This window comes from Cetorhinus maximus, chromosome 23 (assembly GCF_964194155.1).
Source record: "Cetorhinus maximus chromosome 23, sCetMax3.hap1.1, whole genome shotgun sequence".
Classification (NCBI taxonomy): Eukaryota; Metazoa; Chordata; class Chondrichthyes; order Lamniformes; family Cetorhinidae; genus Cetorhinus; species Cetorhinus maximus.
In genome coordinates, this window is record NC_135901.1 from 30824083 (window position 1) to 30848399 (window position 24317).

The 24317-nt window shown below is 45.5% G+C and overlaps 2 protein-coding genes and 2 pseudogenes across 6 annotated transcripts in view; 2 read left to right on the plus strand and 2 right to left on the minus strand.

Moving 5' to 3' along the window:
- The window catches only part of LOC144697445 (uncharacterized), a 296141-nt pseudogene extending 283808 nt beyond the window's left edge, over positions 1–12333 (minus strand). Inside the window, exon 1 of the transcript XR_013580366.1 lies at positions 12253–12333. The product of XR_013580366.1 is annotated as an uncharacterized LOC144697445 (transcript). The remainder of the gene's footprint in view (positions 1–12252) is intronic.
- Positions 1–24317, plus strand: part of LOC144697155 (uncharacterized) — a 266512-nt pseudogene that overhangs the window by 212471 nt on the left and 29724 nt on the right. The gene's annotated exons all lie outside the window — the stretch shown is intronic.
- Positions 1–24317, minus strand: part of LOC144697396 (uncharacterized) — an 83414-nt gene that overhangs the window by 36278 nt on the left and 22819 nt on the right. Inside the window, 2 exon segments of the mRNA XM_078569376.1 lie at positions 10075–10197; positions 23633–24220. Coding sequence (XP_078425502.1) covers positions 10075–10197; positions 23633–24220 — 711 coding nt within the window.
- LOC144697120 (uncharacterized) overlaps positions 12521–24317 on the plus strand; it is a 432856-nt gene continuing 421059 nt past the window's right edge. For 2 of the 3 annotated variants that reach the window (XM_078568952.1, XM_078568951.1), the window contains exons 1-2: positions 12521–12907; positions 14937–16277. In XM_078568952.1, coding sequence (XP_078425078.1) covers positions 15295–16137 — 843 coding nt within the window. In that variant the 5' untranslated portion in view covers positions 12521–12907; positions 14937–15294 and the 3' untranslated portion in view covers positions 16138–16277. Of the gene's footprint in view, positions 12908–14648; positions 14769–14936; positions 16278–24317 lie in introns of those variants that run through there. The other variant, XM_078568953.1, reaches the window with a different exon arrangement.

Genomic DNA, 24317 nt, shown 5'->3' on the forward strand with positions numbered 1-24317 from the left:
TGCCGTACTGACTATGGTTGCAAATACATAACGCAACTACAGTCCTATATTACAAGACTGGGAAGGATAATAAATGGACTTAATTACAGAACTATAAATAATATATCTAAAGAGTCCCCAATCACAACATTAGACATATCCATGTCCTCCATTATTATATTGTCCTGAGGGGCAAAATACTTACAAGATAAAATATGGGACACTTCAGCCGTTGGGCTGGAAGCATGGGTGGTGGGGCCGGGGGGATGGTGGGAAGCTGGTGACCAAGAAAGTGGGTTAGGGGGGTTTTGGTTTCAAGGAGTGGGGGTGGGGAGAAGGGTCTTGAGACAATAATAGTGGGAGGGGTGGTGGGGTTTAAAATCAATGAAAACTTACAACTTATCTTGTTCAGTCACAACATCATCTCTCTGCTGGCCGACTCACTGCCTTGCAGTCCCACTCGAAGCACTCAAACTCACCCTGGACACTCCAGCGATCAGTTTCCCACAGGCTGTCCTAAAAATATGGGACAAAAGGTAAAATAAGGAGCAATCCCTTAAAATACAGGACAGTTAATCACCCTGAAATTGTCCCCTTAAATGTCAGCCATCTCCCGGGGAAATCAGCTCTTTAATTGTGAACATTAGGAAAGAGACCATTCTTTCAGTCAGACAAATAAATGTGTCAAGCTGAGGGAGCAAAGGATGTCAATGTCTTTAAGAGAGAGAGAGAGACCCGGGCCAACCTTTCCAGAGTCTGCACCCTCCCTGGATATTCTTAAAGACATTGACATCCTTTGCTCCCTCAGCTTGACACATTTATTTGTCTGGCTAAAATGATGGTCTCTTTCCTAATGTTCACAGTTAAAGGGGTGGTTTCCCCAGGAGATGGCTGACATTTAAGGGGACAGTAAATTAAGATAGTACAGAGATATGTCTAGTGCTGTTTTCTGGTACATATTAAATATATTATTTATGGTTCTCTGATAAAATACATTTATTCTTATTTCTGTATTTTGAACTGTCGCAACCTAACATACATTTTATATATTTCCAGTCATGGGTCATAGCAACTAGAATTATATGTTCTGAATTTGTTTCTGGTGTTGTTGTAAGTCGTGTCCACTCACTGCCTGAATAAAATTCTTCCTCACTCCCCCACCACCATATCGCTAATCAAGTCTAACATGACTGTATATTGCACACAATTTTTTCCAGTAATATAGACAGATATAGGGCTAGCAGCCTGCATGAAGATTTTCAGGTCTGTGTGTCCAGGACAGGAAATGGTGAGCATGATCTGTCGATCAGCATTGATTCGCATCTTCAGCAGTTGAAAGGGTGTATATTAGATACAGGAGAGTGAGAATGGAGGGAGAGTGTGTGGGATGGAGATTTACAGCTTTTGGGTAACAAGAGAGGAAAGATTATTCCATAGAAACTAGAATAGTTCTGAATTTCTATCCTGTACTGACAGTGCTGACTTTTGTAAATTCCTTTTACAGGGTATTAGAAGGGGAAGATTTACAGACAGAAATCTCAAACCAAACATCAGATGAAGATCTTACAGAGTCACTCGATTCATTGGGACCTGAATATTATTGGCCTTTGAATTTAGAAGGAAGAATCTTTATCTGTTCTGTCTGTTTCAAAAGATTTTAAACATCAGTGGGACTGGAAAAATACCAAGGCAGACACACCCGAGTGAGAGTGTTCCAGTGCATTGACTGTGGAAAGAGCTTTTACCAGTTACACAGCCTGAAAAAAACATCACACCATTGATAGCGGGGAGAGTCCGTACACGTGTCCTATGTATGGACGAGGCTTCAACTGATCATTGAGCCTGAGGAGGGACAAGGACATGCGTACCATGGAGAAACCATGGAAATGTGGGAACTGTGAGAAAGGATTCCGGTTCCCATCTGAGCTGGAAACTCATCAAGTGTTCACACCGGGGAGAGGCCGTTCACCTGCCCTGTGTGTGAGAAGGGATTCAGTGGTTCATCCCTTCTGCAGGCACATCAGCGAGTTCATGCTGTGGAGAGGCCATTCACCAGCTCTGAGTTTGGGAAGGGGTTCAGTGACTTAGCCACCCAGCAGAATCACCAAAGAATTCACAGCGGGGAGAGGCCGTTCACCTGCTCTGTGTGTGGGAGGGGATTCACGCAGTCATCCAACCTGCTGAAACACCAGCAAGTTCACACTGGGGAGAGGCCATTCACCTGCTTTGAGTGTGGGAAGGGATTCATTAATTCATCCACCCTCCTGCGACACCAGCGAGTTCACACTGGGGAGAGGCCATTCACCTGCTCTGTTTGTGGGAAGGGATTCACTCAGATATCCAACCTATTGAGACACCAGCGAGTTCCCAAGTGATTCCAGGGGTTCGATTCTGCTGTTGTTGCTGCTGTTAATCACATCCAGGACAGGACTGAAGCATGTTGACCCCTACAGTTGGCAAGGAGGCAGGGGCAGAAATAGTGGCTGTGTCATTTTTTTATCTTCTCCTGAGAGGGCAGTTGGGCCCTTTGTTTAACAACTCATCCGTAAGACAGCACCTCCAACAGTGCAGAGCTCCCTCGGTACTGGCGCTAGGAAAATTGGCTTTGATTTTTGTGCTTGGGTTTCTTGAACTGGGATTTGAACCAATAACCTTCTGACTTAAAGGTGAGAGTGCTACCCACTGAGCCATGGCTGACACTATAGACAATAGAAAGTTAGGAAGGGAAAGTTACCCTTGAAAAGCCGCCACCCTTTGCCTCCAACTACTAAATCTAATAATAAAAACTCCAGTATAAATAATATATATTTATTGACAAATGTTGAATTGATGTGTTACAAACATGAGGTTTTATATGATTGTTATGTTTTGAGACTGTTTTTTCATTTTAGGGTAAAATGGAGGAATGAAGGGGGGTGATGTGAGCTGTTCTGAACTCCGCTGATATCAAACCCGGTGTCTTGACTGTTAAAGATTAAAGGGAGCCCCAGGTTATTTTACTGGAAAGAAGGTGCAGGGTGGTCACACCTGTAGAAAATGGCAAAACTATCTCTGCTGACAGTGGATCGACTGTTAGTGTCCAAAATCCCAGGAAGATGTTGAAAATTTCAGATTTTGTAAACGGTTATACTTTAATTGTCTATTTAATTTCAAGATAGAATGAAGTTAGGAGTCTAAAGGATAGTTAATTGACATGTCTACCTGGATACAAGGCCCATGTGATTCCCTTTGCCATGGAACTTGGCTTTGAGAGGGGAAGGGTGCATAGACCATAAGACCATAAGACATAGGAGCAGAAATTAGGCCATTCGGCCCTTCGAGTCTGCTCCGCCATTCAGTCATGGCTGATAAGTTACTCAACTCCATTCTCCTGCCTTCTCCCCGTAAACTTTGATCCCCTTACCAATCAAGAACCTATCTATCTCGGTCTTAAATACACCCAATGACCTGGCCTCCACAGCCTTCTGTGGCAATGAATTCCATAGATTCACCACTCTCTGGCTAAAGAAGTTTCTCCTTATCTCTGTTCTAAAAGGTCTTCCCTTTACGCTGAGGCTGTGCCCTCGGGTCCTAGTCTCTCCTACTAATGGAAACATCTTCCCCATGTCCACTCTATCCAGGCCTTTCAGTATTCTGTAAGTTTCAATCAGATCCCCTCTCATCCTTCTAAACTCCATCGAGTATAGATAGACACAGAGTCCTCAAGCGTTCCTCATATGTTAAGCCTTTCATTCCTGGGATCGTTCTGGTGAACCTCCTCTGGACCCTCTCCAGGGCCAGAACATCCTACCTGAGATACGGGGCCCAAAATTGCTCACAATATTCTAAATGTGGTCTGACCAGAGCCTTATAAAGCCTCAGCAGCACATCCCTGCTTTTATATTCTAGTCCTCTGGAAATAAATGCCAACATTGCATTTGCCTTCCTAACTACCGACTCAACCTGCAAGTTAACCTTAAGAGAATCCTGGACCACGACACCCAAGTCCCTTTGCACTCCAGATTTCTGAATTCTCTCCCCATTTAGAAAATAGTCTATGCCTCTATTCTTCCTACCAAAGTGCATGACCTCACACTTCCCCACGTTGTATTTCATCTGCCACTTCTTTGCCCATTCTCCTAACCTGTCCAAATCCTTCTGCAGCCTCCCCGTCTCCTCAATACTACCTGTCCCTCCACCTATCTTTTTATCATCTGCAAACTTAGCCAGAATGCCCTCAGTTCCTTCTTCTAGATCATTAATGTATAAAGTGAAAAGTTGTGGTCCCAACACTGACCCCTGCGGAACTCCACTAGTCACTGGCCACCATCCTGAGAAGGACCCCCTTATCCCCACTCTCTGCCTCCTTGTACCTTGTGCCCTGCCATTGTATGGTTGGATTGGAAGGTCCTCAAAGATATCCCTGAATTTCAAATATATCAGTCTGCCAGGATTGATAGAGAGAGGGAACAGATAGAAGTGACAAGTCTGCATGGTTCACCATGCAGCAATGTTGGTGGGACTTCACTCTCAGGTTGAAAAGACCAAATATGTGAGGATTGAAAACAAGGCTGGAAGATTCACCTTGCTTGAGTTAGAGGGAGAATCCACAGGAGAACCTTCATGGTGAAAGACAGTTCTGGGATTAAAAATTGCCAGACTGGGCAAAGAAAAGAATGGAAGTAAACCCTCGGGAGTGGAGGATCACTTTGGACTGGTTCTGGGAGTATTGAGTGTCTACTTCAGGAACAGAGTAAAATATAACTGTGGAGTAGGATTTTTAATTGTGTCACAAGTTAAAGAGCAGAATTTAGTTTTATAGTTTAAGGTATACTTTGCCTACAAACATAGTGTTTAGTCATTGTTGCTTCTGGTTTGTTTGCTGCAGTAAAAGTCATAAAACTTTAAGTCTTGTCATGTGATCCCTTAATTTGTTCACTGGGAATTTGAATTTCTTTTTAGAAGTTGCCAGTCTTTACAGAGATCCTAACATTTGGTTTAGAGCCACAAGTTTCAATTTCCCATTTGAGCCTCCAGCACATTTCTGTCTCTCTATTGCTCATGTCAATGACAGAGCTGAGGGCTGAATTTAGCTGAGAATAACGGGGCCTGCACCCCAGTTGTGAAACTGCCATGGGTGTCGCACTGCTAGAGAGACAGGAAGGTGCTGGAGGACTGACTGGGAAATGGTCCTCCAACCAATCGGAGCAGGAAAGGGGGTGACCGGGGCTGATGGTGATGTGACCCCACAGGTTCGGTGTCCAAAGCGGGGAGTCATGGGAACAGGGTACAGAGGAGCCAAAGAGAAACAATTTGGGTCCAGAACATTTTGCACATCCTTTTACTCTGGTTGTCTTTGATCACCAAGCTATTTCTGTTTTCTTAACCATTTTCCGTTTCATTGATAAACTTTTGTCAATAAAAATATTTGGTTGTTTTGATCTTCTCCTGATTAAATTTATGCATTTCAGGGAAAGTGGGTGAGAGGGGTTGGCAGGCTCTTTAACAGAAAGTGAGACCCTCTAAGGTAATTGACAAAGGGGCCAGAGGGGGAGATGAGATTTTATTTCTCTTTTGACACACAATGTTGGAAAATGGGGCTCAGGGAGTCCATCGTGATTTACTAATTTATCTAAGTTCTTTGAGGAAGAACAAGAAATATGGATAAAGGGGAACTTGTAGATGTGATTTATTTACATTTCCAGAAGGTATTTCACAAGATGCCACAGCAAAGGTTACTACACAAAATAAGAACTAGTGGTGGAGGGGGTAACATATTAACATGGGTAGAGGACTGGTTAGCAAACAGGAAACAGTGAATAGGCATAAAAGGGACATTTTCGCTTTGGTAAGATGTGACAAATGGAGTGCCACAGGAGATCAGCACTGAGCCCTCAACCATTTACAATCTATATCAATGACTTGGATGATGGAATCGAACGTATGGCATCTAAATTTGCTGATGACACACAGGTACAAAGGAAAATAATTTGTGAAGAGGACTTAAGGAGCCTGAAAAGGGATATGGATAGGTTAAGTGAGTGGGCAAAAAAATGGCAGATGGAATATAATGTGGGAAAATGTGAACTTGTCCACTTTGGCAGGAAGAATAAAAAAAGCCCATATTATTTAAAGAGAGAGAGATTATAGAACTCTGAGGTATGGAGGGATCTGGGTGACCTGGTACATGAACCACAAAAAATATGCAGGTATAGCAAGTGATTATAAAGGCAAATGACATGCTGGTGTTTATTGCGAGGGGAATGCAATATAAAAGTAGGGATGTTTTCCTGCAGTTGTACAGGGCCTCGGTGAGACCACATTTCAAGTACTGTGTACAATTTCGGTCTCCTTATTTAAGAAATGACATAATTGCACTCAAAGCAGTTCAGAGAAGGTTCACTCGCCTGATTCCTGGAATGAGAGGGTTATCCTCTGAGGAAAGGTTGGACAGGTTAGGCCAGTATCCACTGAAGTTCAGAAGAATGAGAGATGATCTTATTGCTACTTATAAGATCCTGACGGGACTTGACAGGGTGGATACTGAAAGTATGTTTCCCCTTGTTGGAGAGAAGAGACATAGAGGACACAGTTTAAAAATATGTCTCCCATTTAAGACGGAGATGAGGAGAAATTTGTTCTCTCGGGGGTTGGAGGTCTGTGGAACTCCCTTCCCCAGGGAGCGGTGGAGGCCGGGTCACTGAATAGTTTTAAGGCTGAGTTTGTTAGATTCTTGATTGACAAGGGAGTCAAAGGGTTTCGAGGTTGGGAAGGAAAGTGGATTGAGGCCACAAGCAGATCAGCCATGATCTTATTGAATGGTGGAGCAGGCCCGAGGGGCAGAATGGCCTACTCCTGCTCCTAATTTGTATGTATTAACCCTTTATCCCCTTTTCCAAACTCCGAAATGATTCACAGTGGCAGTGGTTAGATTTTATTCAGTATAAATAAGACCTGACACATGGTCATGTCTGAGCAGTAGTATCAAAGTGCAGCAGCATTACCATTACACTCTGGGTGGAAGCACCATCTCCACGTAAATGCTCCCTGCTCTGCCCCAGATGCCATGGCACCAGTCAATGCAATATGTAAAACCTCTACAAATCTCTGTGCTCGGGGAATCCCTTCTGATACTTTTTTACATCACAAAGTCTATGGAGACTGATTGAACCCAATCATTGCCGAGCTAACATTTGAACGGACCAATTACAAAACCTGTCATTGAACCATCTGTACCCGCCCAAGCCACGTCAACTCTCAAACAATTGGCTTCCCACGCTCCGTCCCCGGTACAGGGAGTCAGCATTCCCATGCCAAGCAGTGAAAACATGGTGGCCTTGACACCCAGGCGTCGTCTAGGATTCAAGGCACTCTTGTCTTCTCTGTCCTCTGGGAGCTGTTCATCTCCCTGTTCCCACATAGCAAGTCGTCTGTTCTCAGCTCTGCCAGATTTCTGCTGAAGTTTGGCCCCTTCTACACCTTTCGGATCAATAAAACATTTGGTTAATGAGGACCCAAACCACAATTTCCCATCCTGTTACCTGTCAATCATCCTCACCCACAGAGTAATAACAGGAATAAAAACAGGAGAAGTGTAACAATCAAATTAAAAATAATTGCACATCCTGTCATAGTTTTTAATTTAGTGTTCACTAATTAGCAAGAAAACCCGAAGTAGGGGGTCCCCCAGGATTCTTACAGTCCACACCTTGATGGGGAGAAGAACTCTCTCTCCGACCCCTCACTCAATTTCACTCCGTTATTTTCCAGTTCTGTTCTGGCCCCACCTGGGGCAACATCTACTTGATCTTTTCTTCTCCTGAAGGATCGCCGTGAGTTCTAGGTTACTAGTACATAAGGACATATGTTTCAAGCAACAGATCAAGCATGGATGTAAAAGATTCTCCAGCTCTCTCCTTACCCCTGTCCAACTTGTGGACAGTTCTTACTCAGTATTATTTCTCCCAAGCACTTAATTGCCCCATTCCAAATTTATTATCACTTTTACTTCAATTTTACTCACTTTGTGACCATGGCCAGTGTGTTTAATTCTTTCCTGACTGTTTTAAAGTCAATTTCTCTTTGGAGTGTGTGTCAGTGCCTTGATGATGTCAAAATGTTCTCTCATTCCTCTGGCCACATTAACCATTTGATGTCATGTTGTTTGTCAAGTAGCTGTGTATGTTTGGGATCCATCCCTCAGTACATTTCACCAGGAATTTCCCAGTATTATTTGGTTAACATGTAATGATTCACATCTGCACACTCACACCAGTCTCCCAATAGCACGCTACACATCCTTGCCTTTCAGGCCATCTTATCAAAAGATCAAAGTGGGTGTCTGTCTCGAGATCATCACTTATCTCTCCCAACATGGTCCTGATATTTCAGGCAGTGGCCAGGCTCTCAAATGTGCTCAACGTTAAAAAATAAGTTCATTGGGAAAGGATACAAATATAGGCAAGAGAAAGTGATCAGCTTATTCATTTCACCTACAATTTCCTGACTTTCACTGGAATGTAGGTGGATACCAAGTTGATATATTCCACTGAACTAAACCCAAGATGAGTTATTCTGATTCCTTTACCGTCCAGTACAATATTTTTAGAATATCTTGAAACAGAAATTAAACATTCCCATTGTATTTCAGTTATTAACATATTCTGTTTGTTTGTTCTTTATTTTAAATGACAAACTGGGGTTATTCTCCTTGGAGCAAAGGAGTTTGAGGGGAGATTTGATGGAGGTGTACAAGATGATGACAGGTTTAGATAAGGTGGAGAAAGAAAAGCTGTTCCCGTTAGCTGATGGCTCAAGACGAGGGGACACAGAATGATGTTTCTCGGCAGGAGATGCAGGGAGGAGGTGAGGAAGCACATTTCTACACACTGAGTGGTAATGAGCTGGAACTCACTGTCTGTGAGGATTGAGGATGGTGGAATTGGAGAAGATGACTGATTTCAAAGGGAAATTGGATGGGCACCTGAGAGGAATAAACTCTCACGGATACTGTAATAGAATGGGGCAATTGGGCTGACTGCTTTCCTCTACAGAGTCGGCATTCACTCGATGGGCTGAATGGCCTACTTCTCTGCCCTCATGACTTTGTGATCGAAAGAGAACAATTTCAGCTGCTCCAGCCTCTCCAACTAACTGAAGTCCCTCATCCCTGGTGCCATTCTCGTAAATCTCCTCTGCACCCTTTCTAAGAACTTCATATCTTTCCTCAAATGTGGGGCCCAGATATAGGGTTCCATTCTAAAGGGATAGAATTGAAAAGCAGGGAGGTTATGTTCAACTTGTTTTGAACCATGGTTAGACTACACTGGGAGTACTGTCAACATCTATGATCTCCATTTAGAAAAAGGAAATAGAGGCCCTGGAGAAGGGGCAACAAATATTCACAAGAATAATCCCAGAACTGATAGCATTTAACCCTCAGGAAAGGCTGGGGCTGCTTTTCTCTAAAAAAGAGAAGACTGAAGGGTGACCTGATGGAAGTCTTAAAGATGATGAAGGGGTTCAATAATCCAATAGGGATTTCATGAGAAACCTCTTTACCCAGCGAGTGGTGAGAATGTGGAACTCACTACCACAGCGAGTGGTTGACGTGAATGGCATGAATACATTTAAGGGGAAGCAAGACACATTCATGAGGGAGAAAGAAATAGAAGGATATGCTGATGGGGGGAGATGAAGAGGGGTGGGTGGAGGCTCATGTGAAGCATAAATACTGACAGAGACCAATTGAGCCGCCTGGCCTGGCCCTGTGCTGTAGACTCAATGGAACAGAGACAAATGTATTTATTTTAGATCTACCTGTAGTGGTAGGAAAAACACTATTTACTATCCAGGATAAAATAAATGTCCCGTATCAGCTTTTGTGGATCATTTCAGTGGAAATATGCACTCCCAGGCTCAAAGAGCATCAGCCACTGGAATCAAAGTCGTGAGACCGGCCAGTCCAGCAGAAAGAAACCCTCTGACCCTCCCACTTCACCAAGTGTCAGAATGAACATGGTTCAGTCCTGGATGTGATTAACAGCAGCAAAAACAGCAGAATCCAACCCCTGGAATCATTTGTGAACTCGCTGGTGTCTCCGCAGGTTGGATAACTGAGTGAATCCTTTTCCACACACAGAGCAGGTGCATGGCCTCTCTCCAGTGTGAACTCGCTGGTGTCTCAGCAGGTGTTGTGACTGAGTGAATCCTTTCCCACACACGGAACAAGTGAACGGCCTCTCCCCAGTGTGAATGCGCTGGTGTGTCAGCAGAGTGGATAACTGATTGAATCCCTTCCCACATTCAGAGCAGATGTATGGCCTCTCCCCAGTGTGAACTGGCTGGTGTCTCAGTAGGGTGGATGAATCACTGAATCCCATCCCACACACGGAGCAGGTGAATGGCCTCTCCCCGGTGTGAACTCGCTGGTGTCTCAGCAGGCTGGATGAATCACTGAATCCCTTCCCACACTCAGAGCAGCTGAACGGTCTCTCCTCAGTGTGAATGCGCTGGTGGAACATCAGTTCCCGAGAGCTTTTGAAGCCACTTCCACAGTCTGAGCATTTAAACGGTCTCTCATTCGTGTGAGTGACATGGTGTTGCAGCAGGTGGGATAACTGCTTGAATCCCATCCCACACTCGGAGCAGGTGAACGGCCTCTCCCCAGTGTGAACTCGCTGGTGTGTCAGCAGGCTCGATAAATTACTGAATCCCTTCTCACACTCAGAGCAGGTGAACGGCCTCTCTTGGTTGTGAAGTTGCTGGTGTGTCTGCAGATTGGATAACTGAGTGAATCCCTTCCCACATGTAGAGCAGGTGAAAGGCCTCTCCCCAGAGTGAACTCGCCGGTGCCTCCGCAGGGCAGAAGAATCACTGAGTCCCTTCCCACACTCAGAGCAGATGAATGGCCTCTCCCCGGTGTGACTGCGTTGATGAGTTTCCAGCTTGGATGGGTACTTGAATCCCTTCCCACAGTCCCTACATTTCCATGGTTTCTCCATGGTGCGCCTGTTCTTGTGTCTTTCCAGGTTTGCAATCAGTTGTAGCGTTGTTCACACACAGAACACGTGTACAGTCTCTTCCCGCTGTGAATGGTCATGTTTTTTCAGACTGTGTGACTGGTTAAAGCTCCTTCCACAGTCAATGCACTGGAACACTCTCACTCGGGTGTGTGTGAGACTCGGTGCTTTTCCAGTCACACTGGTGTTTAAAGCCTTTCAAAGCCGACAGAACAGACAAACATTTCTCCTCCTAGATTCAAAAGCTGATGATGTTCAGTTCCCATGAAGTGAGTGACTCTGTCAGATCTTGATATGATGTTTTGTGTGAGACTTCTCTCTGAAAATACTCCCCTCTTATCTACTGTAGAAGAAGATTACAAAAGGCATCACTGTCAGTACAGCACAGAAATTCAGAACAGACAATTCTAGTTTCTATGGATCACCCTTTCCTCTCTCATTCCCCAGAAGCTGTAAATCTCCGTCCCACACACTCTCCTTCAATTCTTACTCTCCTGTACCTGATATACACCCTCCCAATTCTCCGGAAGGTGCTGATTCATGCTGATCGACAGGACAATGCAGTTCACTTGTTGCCCTGGACACAAGAGATCTGAAAATCTTCCTGCATCATCATTGGGACAGTATCACTTGGTTAAGACACAGAGGCGATGTGAAGAAGCAGGTTGTCATTACCTTGAACTCCCGGCCTACGAGGATGGTGGAAGCAGAGACAATCAATGATTTCAAAATCAAACTGGATGGACACATGAAGAAAAAAAACTTGCGGGGGATCAGGGATATGGAGGGGGAATGGGACTGACTGGATTGCTCCACAGAGTCGGCATAGACCCAGTTGCCAAACGGACTCTTCCTGTGCTGTAATGAATGAAAATATATAACCTAGTAACAGTAATATTACCCGACGAGAAATAATAATAAAATTATTTTATTACAGAACCATCAATAATATATCTAATATGTACCATATAACATTAGACATATCTCTGTCCACTTAAATGTCAGCCAGCTCCGAGGGAAATCACGCTTTTCATTGTGAACATGAGGAAAGAGACCATCCTTTTAGCCAGACAAATAAATGTGTCAAGATGAGGGAGCAAAGGATGTCAATGTCTTTAAGAGAGAGAGAGAGAGAGAGACCTGGGCCAACCTTTCCAGAGTCTGCACCCTCCCTGGATTCACTTCCTTTCCCTTCAGTTCCTGCAAGTCAACAATTTCCCCCCAGAATGAGAAAAGAAATGGAAAGGGGGAGAAAAGAAAGTGTTTTACTCACAGATGTTGGACACAGGAGGAAGTTTCAGTCTGTGTGAAGCTCAACGTGCGTTCACACAAAGCCCGCGCTCTGATTGGCTGGAGGACCAGAGTCCTTCCGGTCCTCCAACTCTTCCCATTGGTCAATACCCCCCCATGAACAATGGGCGGGGGCGAGGCTCCCGTGTCCGCGTGCCCGGCCGACAGCCTTGAACCCGATGACGTTTCGGCGGAGCGGATTGGCTAATTCAGGCCGGGTTCCGTTTTGACGTCACAGTGACTGAGAGGGGCGTTCCCGGCACTCAGTGTCCCATTGGGAGCAATACCACTGGTTACAGAAGGAAAATACTGCGGATTGGACAACAGCTCAGCGCGGCTGGCGGTCAAAGTCTCACCCACGCACACGTGGGCTCGGGTTCCGATCACTGATTGGCTATATGCGGGGAATTGACCATTGGGACTGCCGGAGGACCGGAAGGGCACAATTTCTTCAGCCAATCAGAGCGCGCGCCTTTTGCCAATGGTCACATGGAGCTTCTCCCATTGTCTGAATGCGGAAGTTGGACAATGACCTTGTTTACCTGCTCATCATTGCCCAGCAAAGCTGTTGCTGCTGCTCTCTCTGAATGAAGATTGAGCTTCACACAGACTAAACCTTCCTCCTGTGTCCAACATCTGTGAGTAAAACACTTTCTTTTCTCCCCCTTTCCATTTCTTTTCTCATTCTGGGGGGAAATTGTTGACTTGCAGGAACTGAAGGGAAAGGAAGTGAATCCAGGGAGGGTGCAGACTCTGGAAAGGTTGGCCCAGGTCTCTCTCTCTCTCTCTCTCTTAAAGACATTGACATCCTTTGCTCCCTCAGCTTGACACATTTATTTGCCTGGAGAAAAGGATGGTCTCTTTCCTAATGTTCACAATTAACGGGGTGGTTTCCGCAGGAGATGGCTGACATTTAAGGGGATAGTAAATTAATATAGGACAGAGATATGTCTAGTATTGCTCTATGGTACATATTACTTGTATTATTTATGGTTCTGCAATAAAGTACATTGATTCTTATTTCTAGTTTTTAACATCGTACTGTGCATATATGTCATAGTCATTATGGCACAGAAGGCGTCCATTCGGCAACTTCAGTCCATGCCGACTCCCTGAAGAACAATTTAATCAGCCGCATTCCCCTCTATATCCCTGAGCCCCTGTAAGTTTATTTTCTTCAAGTGCCCATCCAATTTCATGTTGAAATCATTTGTCTCTGCTTCCACCACCACCGTAGGCAGAGTTCCAGATTATGACCACTACATCCCCCTCCCACTGTATCTCTAATTAGCAAATACAGTCGCGTATATCACACAATTTTTAGTCCAGTCAAATGTAAATATATTGTTACGATCCTCGGCCAGAACCTGAATTGTGGGGCAGATCTGCTTAGGGACCAATAGCGTTTTGTTTAATGTAGATCAAGTTTGAGATTTAAGACACCTGCTAATAGAATAAAGGCACAAGATTCCACAGGTTTTGAACAAACAAAAATAGACTTTATTACACAAGTTCAGAAAGATAAAACACTTCGCAATATCTATCTTGGACTCTGACAATCAGGGTAAGTATGAGGTACATGTGAGTTAACAGGCAAACTCTGGTCGAATACGCCACATGACAGAATAAATGATGAATATGACCAAAATCAATTCCATGGATTTCTCAACAACTCACCCAGATATTAGTCACATTGTGAGTCAACCAATCTCACTGAAACTCTGTCTCCATCTGAGGGTTTTCAATCTTCAACTTCAAAGATCTTGCCTTGGAATTCTCTCCAAAAGTTGCTCCAACTCAGATGACTTCAACAACAGCTCATCTTGCAGGGTTTTAATCTTGTCTTCCGAGATATTGTTCCCCTGGATTCCCGAATAAACTCAAACTCTAGTTTACATGCACAATTTCAGCTCTTTGGCTGCACCACACAGAGCACCACTGCTCCAGAAGGGTACCTTTCCCTTAACGGCCCTTTTTACTTCAAGTCTGCTCCCTGCAGCCCTTTCTCTAACTTGGAGCCTGTTTCCCTGCTGCTTTCTTTTTACTTAACTTGGGCCTCTTTCTGTTCCCTGTCCTTGTACCTTGCCTGGGGCTTTCTTTTGGGATTTGTCTCTCCCCCCATCCCTGGGACGCTTCTTTTCTGCTTAAAACTGACTGACTGACCAAAAACTGGCTCCCCAAGAAGTGCTGTTCACTGACCCTTGAACTGATGTGGTGACCTATCACAACACTCTATGAGGGTGCCACCCTTGTTAATAGGCAGGAACAAATGTAAGAGGCGGTGGAACATCCCATACCTTAAATGTTACAACCTCCATACTCTGCTAATTTATCTTACACAGACACAGAAAGAATGGATTTCATAACAATATATATGTACATCTATGTATGTATATATACACGTGCAACCTGCATGAAGATTTTGTGTGTCCAGGACTTGAAGCAGTGAGCATGGATCTGTCGATCAGTATGAATCGCTCCTTCAGGAGAATCAGGAAGGTGTGTATCAGCAACACCAGAGTGAGGATGGAGGGAGAGTGTGTGGGGAGAAGATTTCCAGCCTTTGGGGAACGGGAGAGGAAAGAATGTTCCGTAGAAACTAGAATTGTCTCATCTGAATTTCTATCCTGTACTGACAGTGATGATTTTTGTTGATTCCTTTTGCAGGATATTACAATTTGAGGATTTGCTGATATGAATCTAAAACCAAACATCAGATCAAGATCCAACAGAGCTGCTTGATTTACCGGAACCTGAATATGATCAGCCTTTGAATCTAGGAGAAATGTTTGTCTGTTCTGTCTGCTTCAAAAGGTTTTAAACATCAGTGTGACTGGAAAGGCACCGAGACACACACACCCGAATGAGAGTGTTCCAGTGCACTGACTGTGGAAAGAGCTTTAACCAGTTACGCAATTGAAAAAACATCACCATTCACAGTGAGGAGAGACATTATACATGTTCTGTGTGAGGACAAGGCTTCAACTGATTGTCAAACCTGGAAAGACACAAGGACACGTGCACCATGGAGAAACCGTGGAAATGTGGTGACTGTGTGAAGGGATTCAGATCTCCATCAGAGCTGGAAGCTCATCGACGCAGTCACACTGGGGAGAGGCCATTCACGTGCCCTGTGTGTGGGAAGGGATTCAGTAATTCATCCAACTTATCATCACACAAACTAGTTCACACCGGGGAGAGACCATTCACCTGTTCCGAGTGTGGGAAGGGATTCCAATCCCCATCAAAGCTGGAGATTCATCGACATAGTCACACTGGGGAGAGGCCGTTCACCTGCTCTGAGTGTGGGAAGGGATTCCGTCATTCATCTGCCCTGTTGGCACACGAGCAACTTCACACTGGGGAGAGGCCGTTTATCTGCTCTGAATGTGGGAAGGGTTTCACTCGGTCATCCCACCTGCAGACACACCAGCGAGTTCACACTGGGGAGAGGCCATTCACCTGCTCTGAATGTGGGAAGGGATTCAGCCATTCATCACACCTGCGGACACATCAGCGAGTTCACACTGGGGAGAGGCCGTTCACCTGCTGTGAGTGTGGGAAGGGATTCAGTCATTCATTTCACTTAAGGATACATCAGCGGGTTCATACTGGAGAGAAGCCGTTCACCTGCTCAGTCTGTGGGAAGGGATTCAGTAATTCATCCGCCCTGCAGACACACCAGCGAGTTCACACCGGGGAGAGGCCGTTCATCTGCTCCGAATGTGGGAAGGGATTCAGTAATGCATTCAATTTGATGACTCATCAGCGAGTTCACACTGGAGAGAGGCCGTTCATCTGCTCCGAGTGTGGGAAAGGATTCACTCAGACGTCGCACCTGCTGAGACATCAGCGAGTTCACAAGTGATTCCAGGGGTTGGATTCTGCTGTTATTGCTGCTGTTAATCACATCCAGGACTGAACCGTGTTCATCCTAACACTTGGTGAAGTGGGAGGGTCGGAAGGTTTCTTTCTGCTGGACTGGCCGGTCTCACGACTTTTCTTCCAGTGGGCTGATGCTCTTTGAGCCTGGGAGTGCACATTTCCACTGAAATGATCCACAAAAGCTGATGAAGTACATTTATTTTATCCTGGACTGTAAATCGTTTTTTCTACCACTACAGGTAGATCTAAAGTAAATACAGGGAGTGATGCTGGCGTTCTGGTAATATCACTGGACTTGTAATCCAGGGGCCCAGGATACTGCTCTGGGGACATGGGTTCAAATCCTACCATGGCAGCTACTGCAGTTTAAATTCAGCGAATAAATTTGGAACACAAAGCTTGTCTCAATAACAGTGGCCATGAAAATACCATTGATTGTTGTAAAAACCCATCTGGTTCACTAATGTCCTGAGGGAAGGAAATCTGCCGTCCTTACCTGGCCTGGCCTACATGTGACTCCAGACCCACAGCAATGTGGTTGATTCTTAATTGCCCTCAGTTCAAGAGAAATGAGCGATGGGTAACAAGTGCTGTCCTTGCCAGTGATGCCCACATCCCATGAAAGAATAAATTAAAAAAGTTACATTTGTCTCTGTTCCATTGAGTCTACAGCACAGGGCCGGGCCAGGCGGCTCAATTGGTCTCTGTCAGTGTTTATGCTCCACGTGAGCCTCCACCCACCCCTCTTCATCTCCCCGCATCGGCATATCCTTCTATTCCTTTCTCCCTCATGTATACACCTAGCTTCCCCTTAAATGTATTCCTACTATTCACTTCAACCACCTGATGTAGAGTGGTTAACAGTATCCAGCTAAGAATCTTCACCTCAGTCGAACTTGTCTGTCTTTGGAAACCGGAGAGGCTGAGATGAGAAGGATTGATCCGGCTCTATTTTCCTCCATGCCGAAGCTCCGTGGGTGAGAACCTCCAGGCATGTACTGGGACTAGAGATCTGCCTTCACACGAAGGAACTCGAGATCGACTGTGTCGAAACCCTGGGAACTTTAACCTCTCTCTTTATGAAGTCTATTCTCCAAAGCCCATCTCTGCGGAGACCCTGTCTGTTTGTCCTTTGTGTGCATGTGTGTGTGTATGTGCATGCGTGTGTGTACAGACTATAAACAATACAAAGTTAAAAAGGGAAAGTTGCTCTTCTCTACCAGTGCCTAAATTTAAAATAAACAACCCGCAGTAAAAACAAGTGTTAGATGGACAAATGTTGAAGTGTTGGTTCAGAGCCACAAGTTTTCACTTCCCATTTGAGCCTCCAGCACCTTTCTGTCTCTCTATTGCTTGTGTCAGTGACAGCCAGGTGATGGAGCTGAGGGCTGAATTTAGCTGAGAATAATGGGGCCTGCACCCCAGTTGGGAAACTGCCATGGGCGTCACACTGATAGAGAGATAGGAAGGTGCTGGAGGACTGACTGGGAAATGGGCCTCCAACCAATCGGGGCAGCGGGAGGGGGTGACCAGGGCTGATGGTGACCCGACCCAACCCCCGGGGTTCAGTGTCCCTGTGTCCAAAGTGGGGAGTCACGGGAACAGGGTATAGAGGAGCTGAAGAGAAACCATTTGGATCCAGAACATTGTGCACATCCTTTTACTCTGGTTGTCTCTGACCCTCAAGTAATTTTCTGTTTTTTTAACCATGTTCTGTTTCATTAATAAACTTTTATCAGTAAAAATATCTGATTTTGCTGTACTTTTCATGATTAGATTTATGCACTTTAGGGAAAGTGGGTGAGAGGGGTTGGCAGGCTCTTTAACAGAAAGTGAGTCCCTCTAAGGCAGAGGTGGGGAACCCCTGGCCTGGGGGCCCTAGCCCGCAGGGAGATTTTGAAATCTGACCCCCAGTGTACTGCACTCTGGACCAGCCACCACCATGTTCTGATGCCTGAACCTTGGCCGCAGTCACCAGAGGCTCAGGCTGTGGGGAGAGCGCGAGGCCCAAGATCCAGGAGCAGGAGTGCAGGGCAGGGACGGGAAGCTGCCGGCTGCCGATCGGATGGTGGAGTGTGAGTAACCTGGGGTGGTGGAGAAAGGGAGCAGGACACCCGGCTCCATCGACGGCTCACCCCCCTCCCCCTCCCAGTTCCACTGGTTCCCAGGACAGGGGCTCAGCCCCTGCCGACTGAGGAAGAGGCCCCGGCTCCAGGCCCAGGTGAGGCGATGGCGTAGTGGTATTGTTGCTGGACGAGTAATCCAGGGGCCCAGGGTCGTTCTCTGGGGACCCGGGTTTCAATCCTACCTCAGCAAATGGCGGAATTTGAATTCAATAAAAATCTGGAATTAAAAGTCTGATGATGACCATGGAACCATTGTCGATTGGTGTAAAAACCCATCTGGTTCACTAATGCCTTTTAGGGAAGGAAATCTGCCGTCCTTACCTGATCTGGCCGACATGTGACTCCAGACCCACAGCAATGTGGTTGATTCTTAAATGCCCTCTGAACTAGGGGGCAACTGGGGATGGGTAATGAATGCTGGCCTGGCCAGCAACATCCGCATCCCATGAATGAGTTAAAAAAAAAGGTGCAGCCTCGGATTGGGAGTTGGCCAGAGCCTTGGGTTGTTGAATCACAACCCTGAGCTGGTTTGGGGGTGAGACAGAGTGGAAAAGGAGAGGGAGAGAGACAGAGTGGGAAAGGTGAGAGAGAGAGACAGAATGGGAAAGGTGAGAGACAGACAGAATGTGAAAGGAAGAGAGAGAGAGAGACAGAACGGGAAAGGAGAGCGCGACACACAAAAGAGAGATAGAGATGGGGAGAGAAAAACCAGTTGCGAGCAGCAACATCATCAGTGCCCACAGACATAAGAAGGCTCATTCAGGAAAAGCAAACTCAGCCATCACTTTAGAGCAGTGGGTGTGTTGAACATTTCTGTTTTCTGTGTTGATTTTTACGTGAGTGCCTGTTGATAAGAAAAAGGTTCCCAGCTCCTGCTCGAAGGTAATTGGCAAAGGAGCTGGGAGGGGTGGAGGGTGAGTGGCGGGGGGGGGGGGGGGGGGGTGATGAGATTTTATTTTTTGACACAGCAAGTTGTTCTGATCGGCCTGAAAGCAGATTCAATAGTATCTTTCCAAAGGGTAAATACTTGAAAGAGAAGAATTTGCAGGGCTGTGGGGAAAGAGCAGAGCAGTTGGATGAATCAGAGAGTCCTTTCAAAGAGATGGCAGGGGCACGATGAGCTGAATGGACTCCTCCTGCAGCCTGTGAATATGAGCCTCCTGCTTTTGTGCAGGTTAAAAGGTACAGATTTCATATCAGCCTCTTCCCTGTATGTGTATTTAAAGAGACGGGTTTCTGTTCAGCTCTGAGTGACCGATATAAATGTCTCCACTCCTCTGTATATTTAAACATCGAACAAAGCCTTGCATGGCCGATTATAGTCAACAGCCTTCCTGTAGCTCTCTCTGGACACAGCAAGTAAGTGTTTGACTGCTTAACAATAAATAAATGGGTTATTTTCAGGTTGGTAAGATGTGACAAGTGGAGTGCTACAGGAGATCAGTGCTGGGCCCTCAACCATTTACAATCTACATCAGTGACTTGGATGACAGGATCAAATGTATGGTGGCTAAATTTGCTGATGACACAGAGATATGGAGGAAAATAATTCGTGAAGAGGATTTAAGGAGTCTGCAAAGGGATATAGATGGTTGAGTGAGTGGGCAAAACTTTGGCAGATGGAGCATAATGTGGGAAAATGTGAACTTGTCCACTTTGGCAGGAAGGATAAAAAAAAAGCATATTATTAAAATGGAGAGAAATTGCAGAACTATGAGGTACAGAGGGATCTGGGTGTCCCGGTACATGAACCACAAAAACTTCATCTGCAGGTACAGCAAGTGATTAGGAAGGCAAATGACATGTTGGTGTTTATTGCAAGGGGAATGGAATCGAAAATTCGGGATGTTTTCCTGCAGCTGTACAGGGCCTTGGTGAGACCACATTTCGAGGATTCTGTACAATTTTGGTCTCCTTATTTAAGAAATGACACAATTGCTATTGTAGCAGAGGAGGCTGGGTCACTGAATATTGTTAAGACTGAGGTTGATAGATTCTTGATTGCCGAGGGTGAGAAAGGGGACAGAGGCGAGGAAGGAGAGTGGAGTTGAGACCATAATCAGATCAGCCATGATCTTATTGAATGGTGGAGCAGGCTCAAGGGGCCGAATGGCCTACTCCTGCTCCTAATTTGTATGTATTAACCCTTTATCCCCTTTTCCAAACTCTGAAATGATTCACAGTGATAACCCTTATTGGTGACAGTGGTTAGATTTTGTTCAGTATAGATAAGACCTGACACATGCTCATATCTGAGCAGTAGTATCAAAGTGCAGCAGCATTACCATTACACTCTGGATAGAAGCACCATCTCCACGTAAATGCTCCCTGGTCTGCCCCAGATGCCATGGCACCAGTCAATGCAATATGTAAAACCTCTACAAATCTCTGTGCTCGGGGAATCTCTTCTGATACTTTTTTACATCACAAAGTCTATGGAGACTGATTTAACCCAATCATTGTTGAGCTAACATTTGAACGGACCAATTACAAAACCCATCATTGAACCATCTGTACCTGCCCAAGCCAGATCAAAGTCCCAAACAATTGGCTTCCCACGCTCCGTCCCCGGTACAGGGAGTCAGCATTCCCATGCCAAGCAGTGAAAACATGGTGGCCTTGACACCCAGGTGTTGTCTACGATTCAAGGCACTCTTGTTTTCTCTGTCCTCTGGGAGCTGTTCATCTCCCTGTTCCCACATAGCAAGTCGTCTGTTCTCATCTCTGCCAGATTTCTGCTGAAGTTTGGCCCCTTTTACACCTTTCGGATCAATAAAACATTTGGTCAATGAAGACCCAAACCACAATTTCCCATCCTGTCACCTGTCAACCATCCTCACCCACAGAGTAATCACAACAGGAATAAAAACAGGAGAAGTGTAACAATCAAACTAAAAATAAATGCACAGCCTGTCATAGTTTTTAATTCAGTGTTCACTAATTAGCAAGAAAACCTGAAGTAGGGGATCCCCCAGGATTCTTACAGTCCACATCTTGAGGGGGAGGAGAACTCCGTTATTTTCCAGTTCTGTTCTGGCCTCACCTGGGGTAACATCTACTTGATCTTTTCTTCTGAAGGAGCACCGTGAGTTCTAGGTTACTCGTACATAAGGACACATGCTTCAAGCAACAAATCAAGCCTGGATGTAAAAGATTCTCCAGCTCTCCCCTTACCCCTGTCCAACTTGTGGACAGTTCTCACTCAGTATTATTTCTCCCAAGCCCTTAATTGTCCCAATCCAAATGTTTATCTTTGTTACTTCAATTTTACTCACATTTTGACAGACCAGTGTGTTTATACCATCCTGATTGTTTTAAATTCAGTTTCTCTCTGGAGTGTGTTGATGCCTTGATGATGTCAAAATTTTGTCTCATTTTCCTGGTCACATTAACCATTTTATGTCATGTTTTTTGTTCAGTAGCTCCACTTCACCATGAATTTACGCGTCCTATTGTCTTCACATGTAACAAATCACATCTGCACACTCACACCGGTATCCCAATGTCAGGCCACATATTCTGAACTTTCAGGTGTGCTTATCAAAACATCAAAGTGAGTGTCTGTCTTTGCTTATCTCCCCCTGTTCTGGTCCTGATATTTCAGGTGGTGGCCAGGTTGTCAAATGTGGTTTTCTTTCAAACAAAATTCATAGGTAAGGATGTAAATATCTCCCAGAGAAATCTATCAACTTATTCATCTCATCTACACCTCCCTGGCTTTTACGGGAATGTAGGTGGATACCAGATTGATACATTCCACTGATCACCCGGGTGAGTTACTCCAATTCCTTTACTGTCCAATACAATACATTCATCATATCTTTAAAACAGAAATCAAACATTCCCAATTGATTTCAGGCATTAACATATTTTGTTTGCTCTTTATTGTAGACGTCAGGCTGGGGTTGTTCTCCTTGGAGCAAAGGAGGTTGAGGGGAGATTTGATGGAGGTGTACAAGCTTATGACAGGTTTAGATAAGGTGGACAAAGAAAAGCTGTTCCCATTCGCTGATGGTACAAGGATGAGGGGGACAGAGTTAAGGTTTTGGGCAGGAGATGCAGGGGGGATGTGAGGAGGAATATTTTCACATAGCGAGTGGTAATGACCTGGAACTTGCTGCCTATGAGGGGGGTGGAAGCAGAGATGATTAACAATTTAAAAAGGCAATTGGATGTACACTTGAAAGAATATGGGCTTGATGGACTCCTTGTGTGTCCTAATGACTCCATGATCCAAAGAGAGAAATTTCAGCTGCTCCAGCCTCTCCAACTTACTGAAGTCCCTCATCCCTGGTGCTATTCTCGTAAATCTCCTCTGCACCCTCTCTAAGAACTTCACATCTTTCCTAAAGTGTGGGGCCCAGATTTAGGGTTCCATTCTCGAGGGATAGAATTGAAAAGCAGGGAGGTTATGTTCAACTTGTTTCAAACCATGGTTAGACTACACTGGGAGCACTGTCAACATTTGTGATCTCCATTGAGAAAGAGTAAATAGAGGCACTGGAGAAAGGGCAACAAAGATTCACAAGGATAATACCAGAACTGAGAGCATTTAACCCTCAGGAAAGGCTGGGGCTGCTTTTCTCTAAAAAAGAGAAGACTGAAGGGTGACCTGATGGAAGTCTTTAAGATGATGAAGGGATTCAATAATCCAATAGGGATTTCATGAGAAACCTTTTTACCCAGCGAGTGGTGAGAATGTGGAACTCACTACCGCAGCAAGTGGTTGAGGTGAATAGCATGAATACATTTAAGGGGAAGCTAGATACATACATGAGGGAGAAAGGAATAGAAGGATATGCTGACGGGGGGAGATGAAGAGGGGTGGGTGGAGGCTCATGTGGAGCACAAATACTGACAGAGACCAATTGAGCCGACTGGCCTGGCCCTGTGCTGTAGACTCAGTGGAACTGAGACAAATGTATTTATTTTAGATCTACCTGTAGTGGTAGGAAAAACACTATTTACTATCCAGGATAAAATAAATGTCCTTCATCAGCTTTTGTGGATCATTTCAGTGGAAATGTGCACTCCCAGGCTCAAAGAGCATCAGCCACTGGAAGCAAAGTAGTGAGACTGGCCAGTCCAGCAGAAAGAAACCCTCCGACTTCACCAACTGTCAGAATGAACGTAGTTCAGTCCTAGATGTGATTAACAGCAGCAGTAACAGCAGAATTCAACTCCTGGAATCACTTGTGAACTCGCTGGTGTCTCAGCAAGTGTGAAAGCTGAATGAATCCCTTCCCACACTCAGAGCAGGTAAACGGCCTCTCCCCAGTGTGAACTCGCTGGTGTTTCTGCAGGCTTGATAACTGACTGAATCCCTTCCCACACTCTGAACAGATGAATGGCTTCTCCCCGGTATGAACTCGCTGATGTGTCAGCAGGTTGGATAACTTAACAAATCCCTTCCCACACTCACTGCAGCTGAATGGCCTCTCACCGGTATGAACTCGCTGGTGTGTCAGCAGGTTAGATGAATGAGTGAATCCCTTCCCACACTCAGGGCAGGTGAAAGGCCTTTCACCGGTGTGGCCTCGCTGGTGCCTCCGCAGGTTGGATGAATCAGTGAATCCCTTCCCACACACGGAGCAGGTGAACGGCCTTTTCCCGGTGTGAACTCGCTGGTGTGTGAACAGGTTCGATGACTGAGTGAAACCTTTCCCACACTCAGGGCAGGTGAACGGCCTCTCCACAGTGTGAACTCGCTGGTGTGTCAGCAGGTGGGATAACTGGGGGAATCCTTTCCCACATACAGAGCAGGTGAACGGCCTCTCCCCGGTGTGAACTCGCTGGTGTGTCAGCAGGTTGGATGAATTACTGAATCCCTTCCCACACTCGGAGCAGGTGAACGGCCTCTCCCCGGTGTGAACTCGCTGGTGTATCAGAAGATCAGATGAATTAGTGAACCCCTTCTCACACTCGGAGCAGGTGAATGGCCTCTCGCCAGTGTGACTGCGTCGATGAATTTCCAGCTGAGATGGAGTACAGAATCCCTTCCCACAGTCCCCACATTTCCAGGGTTTCCCCATGGCAT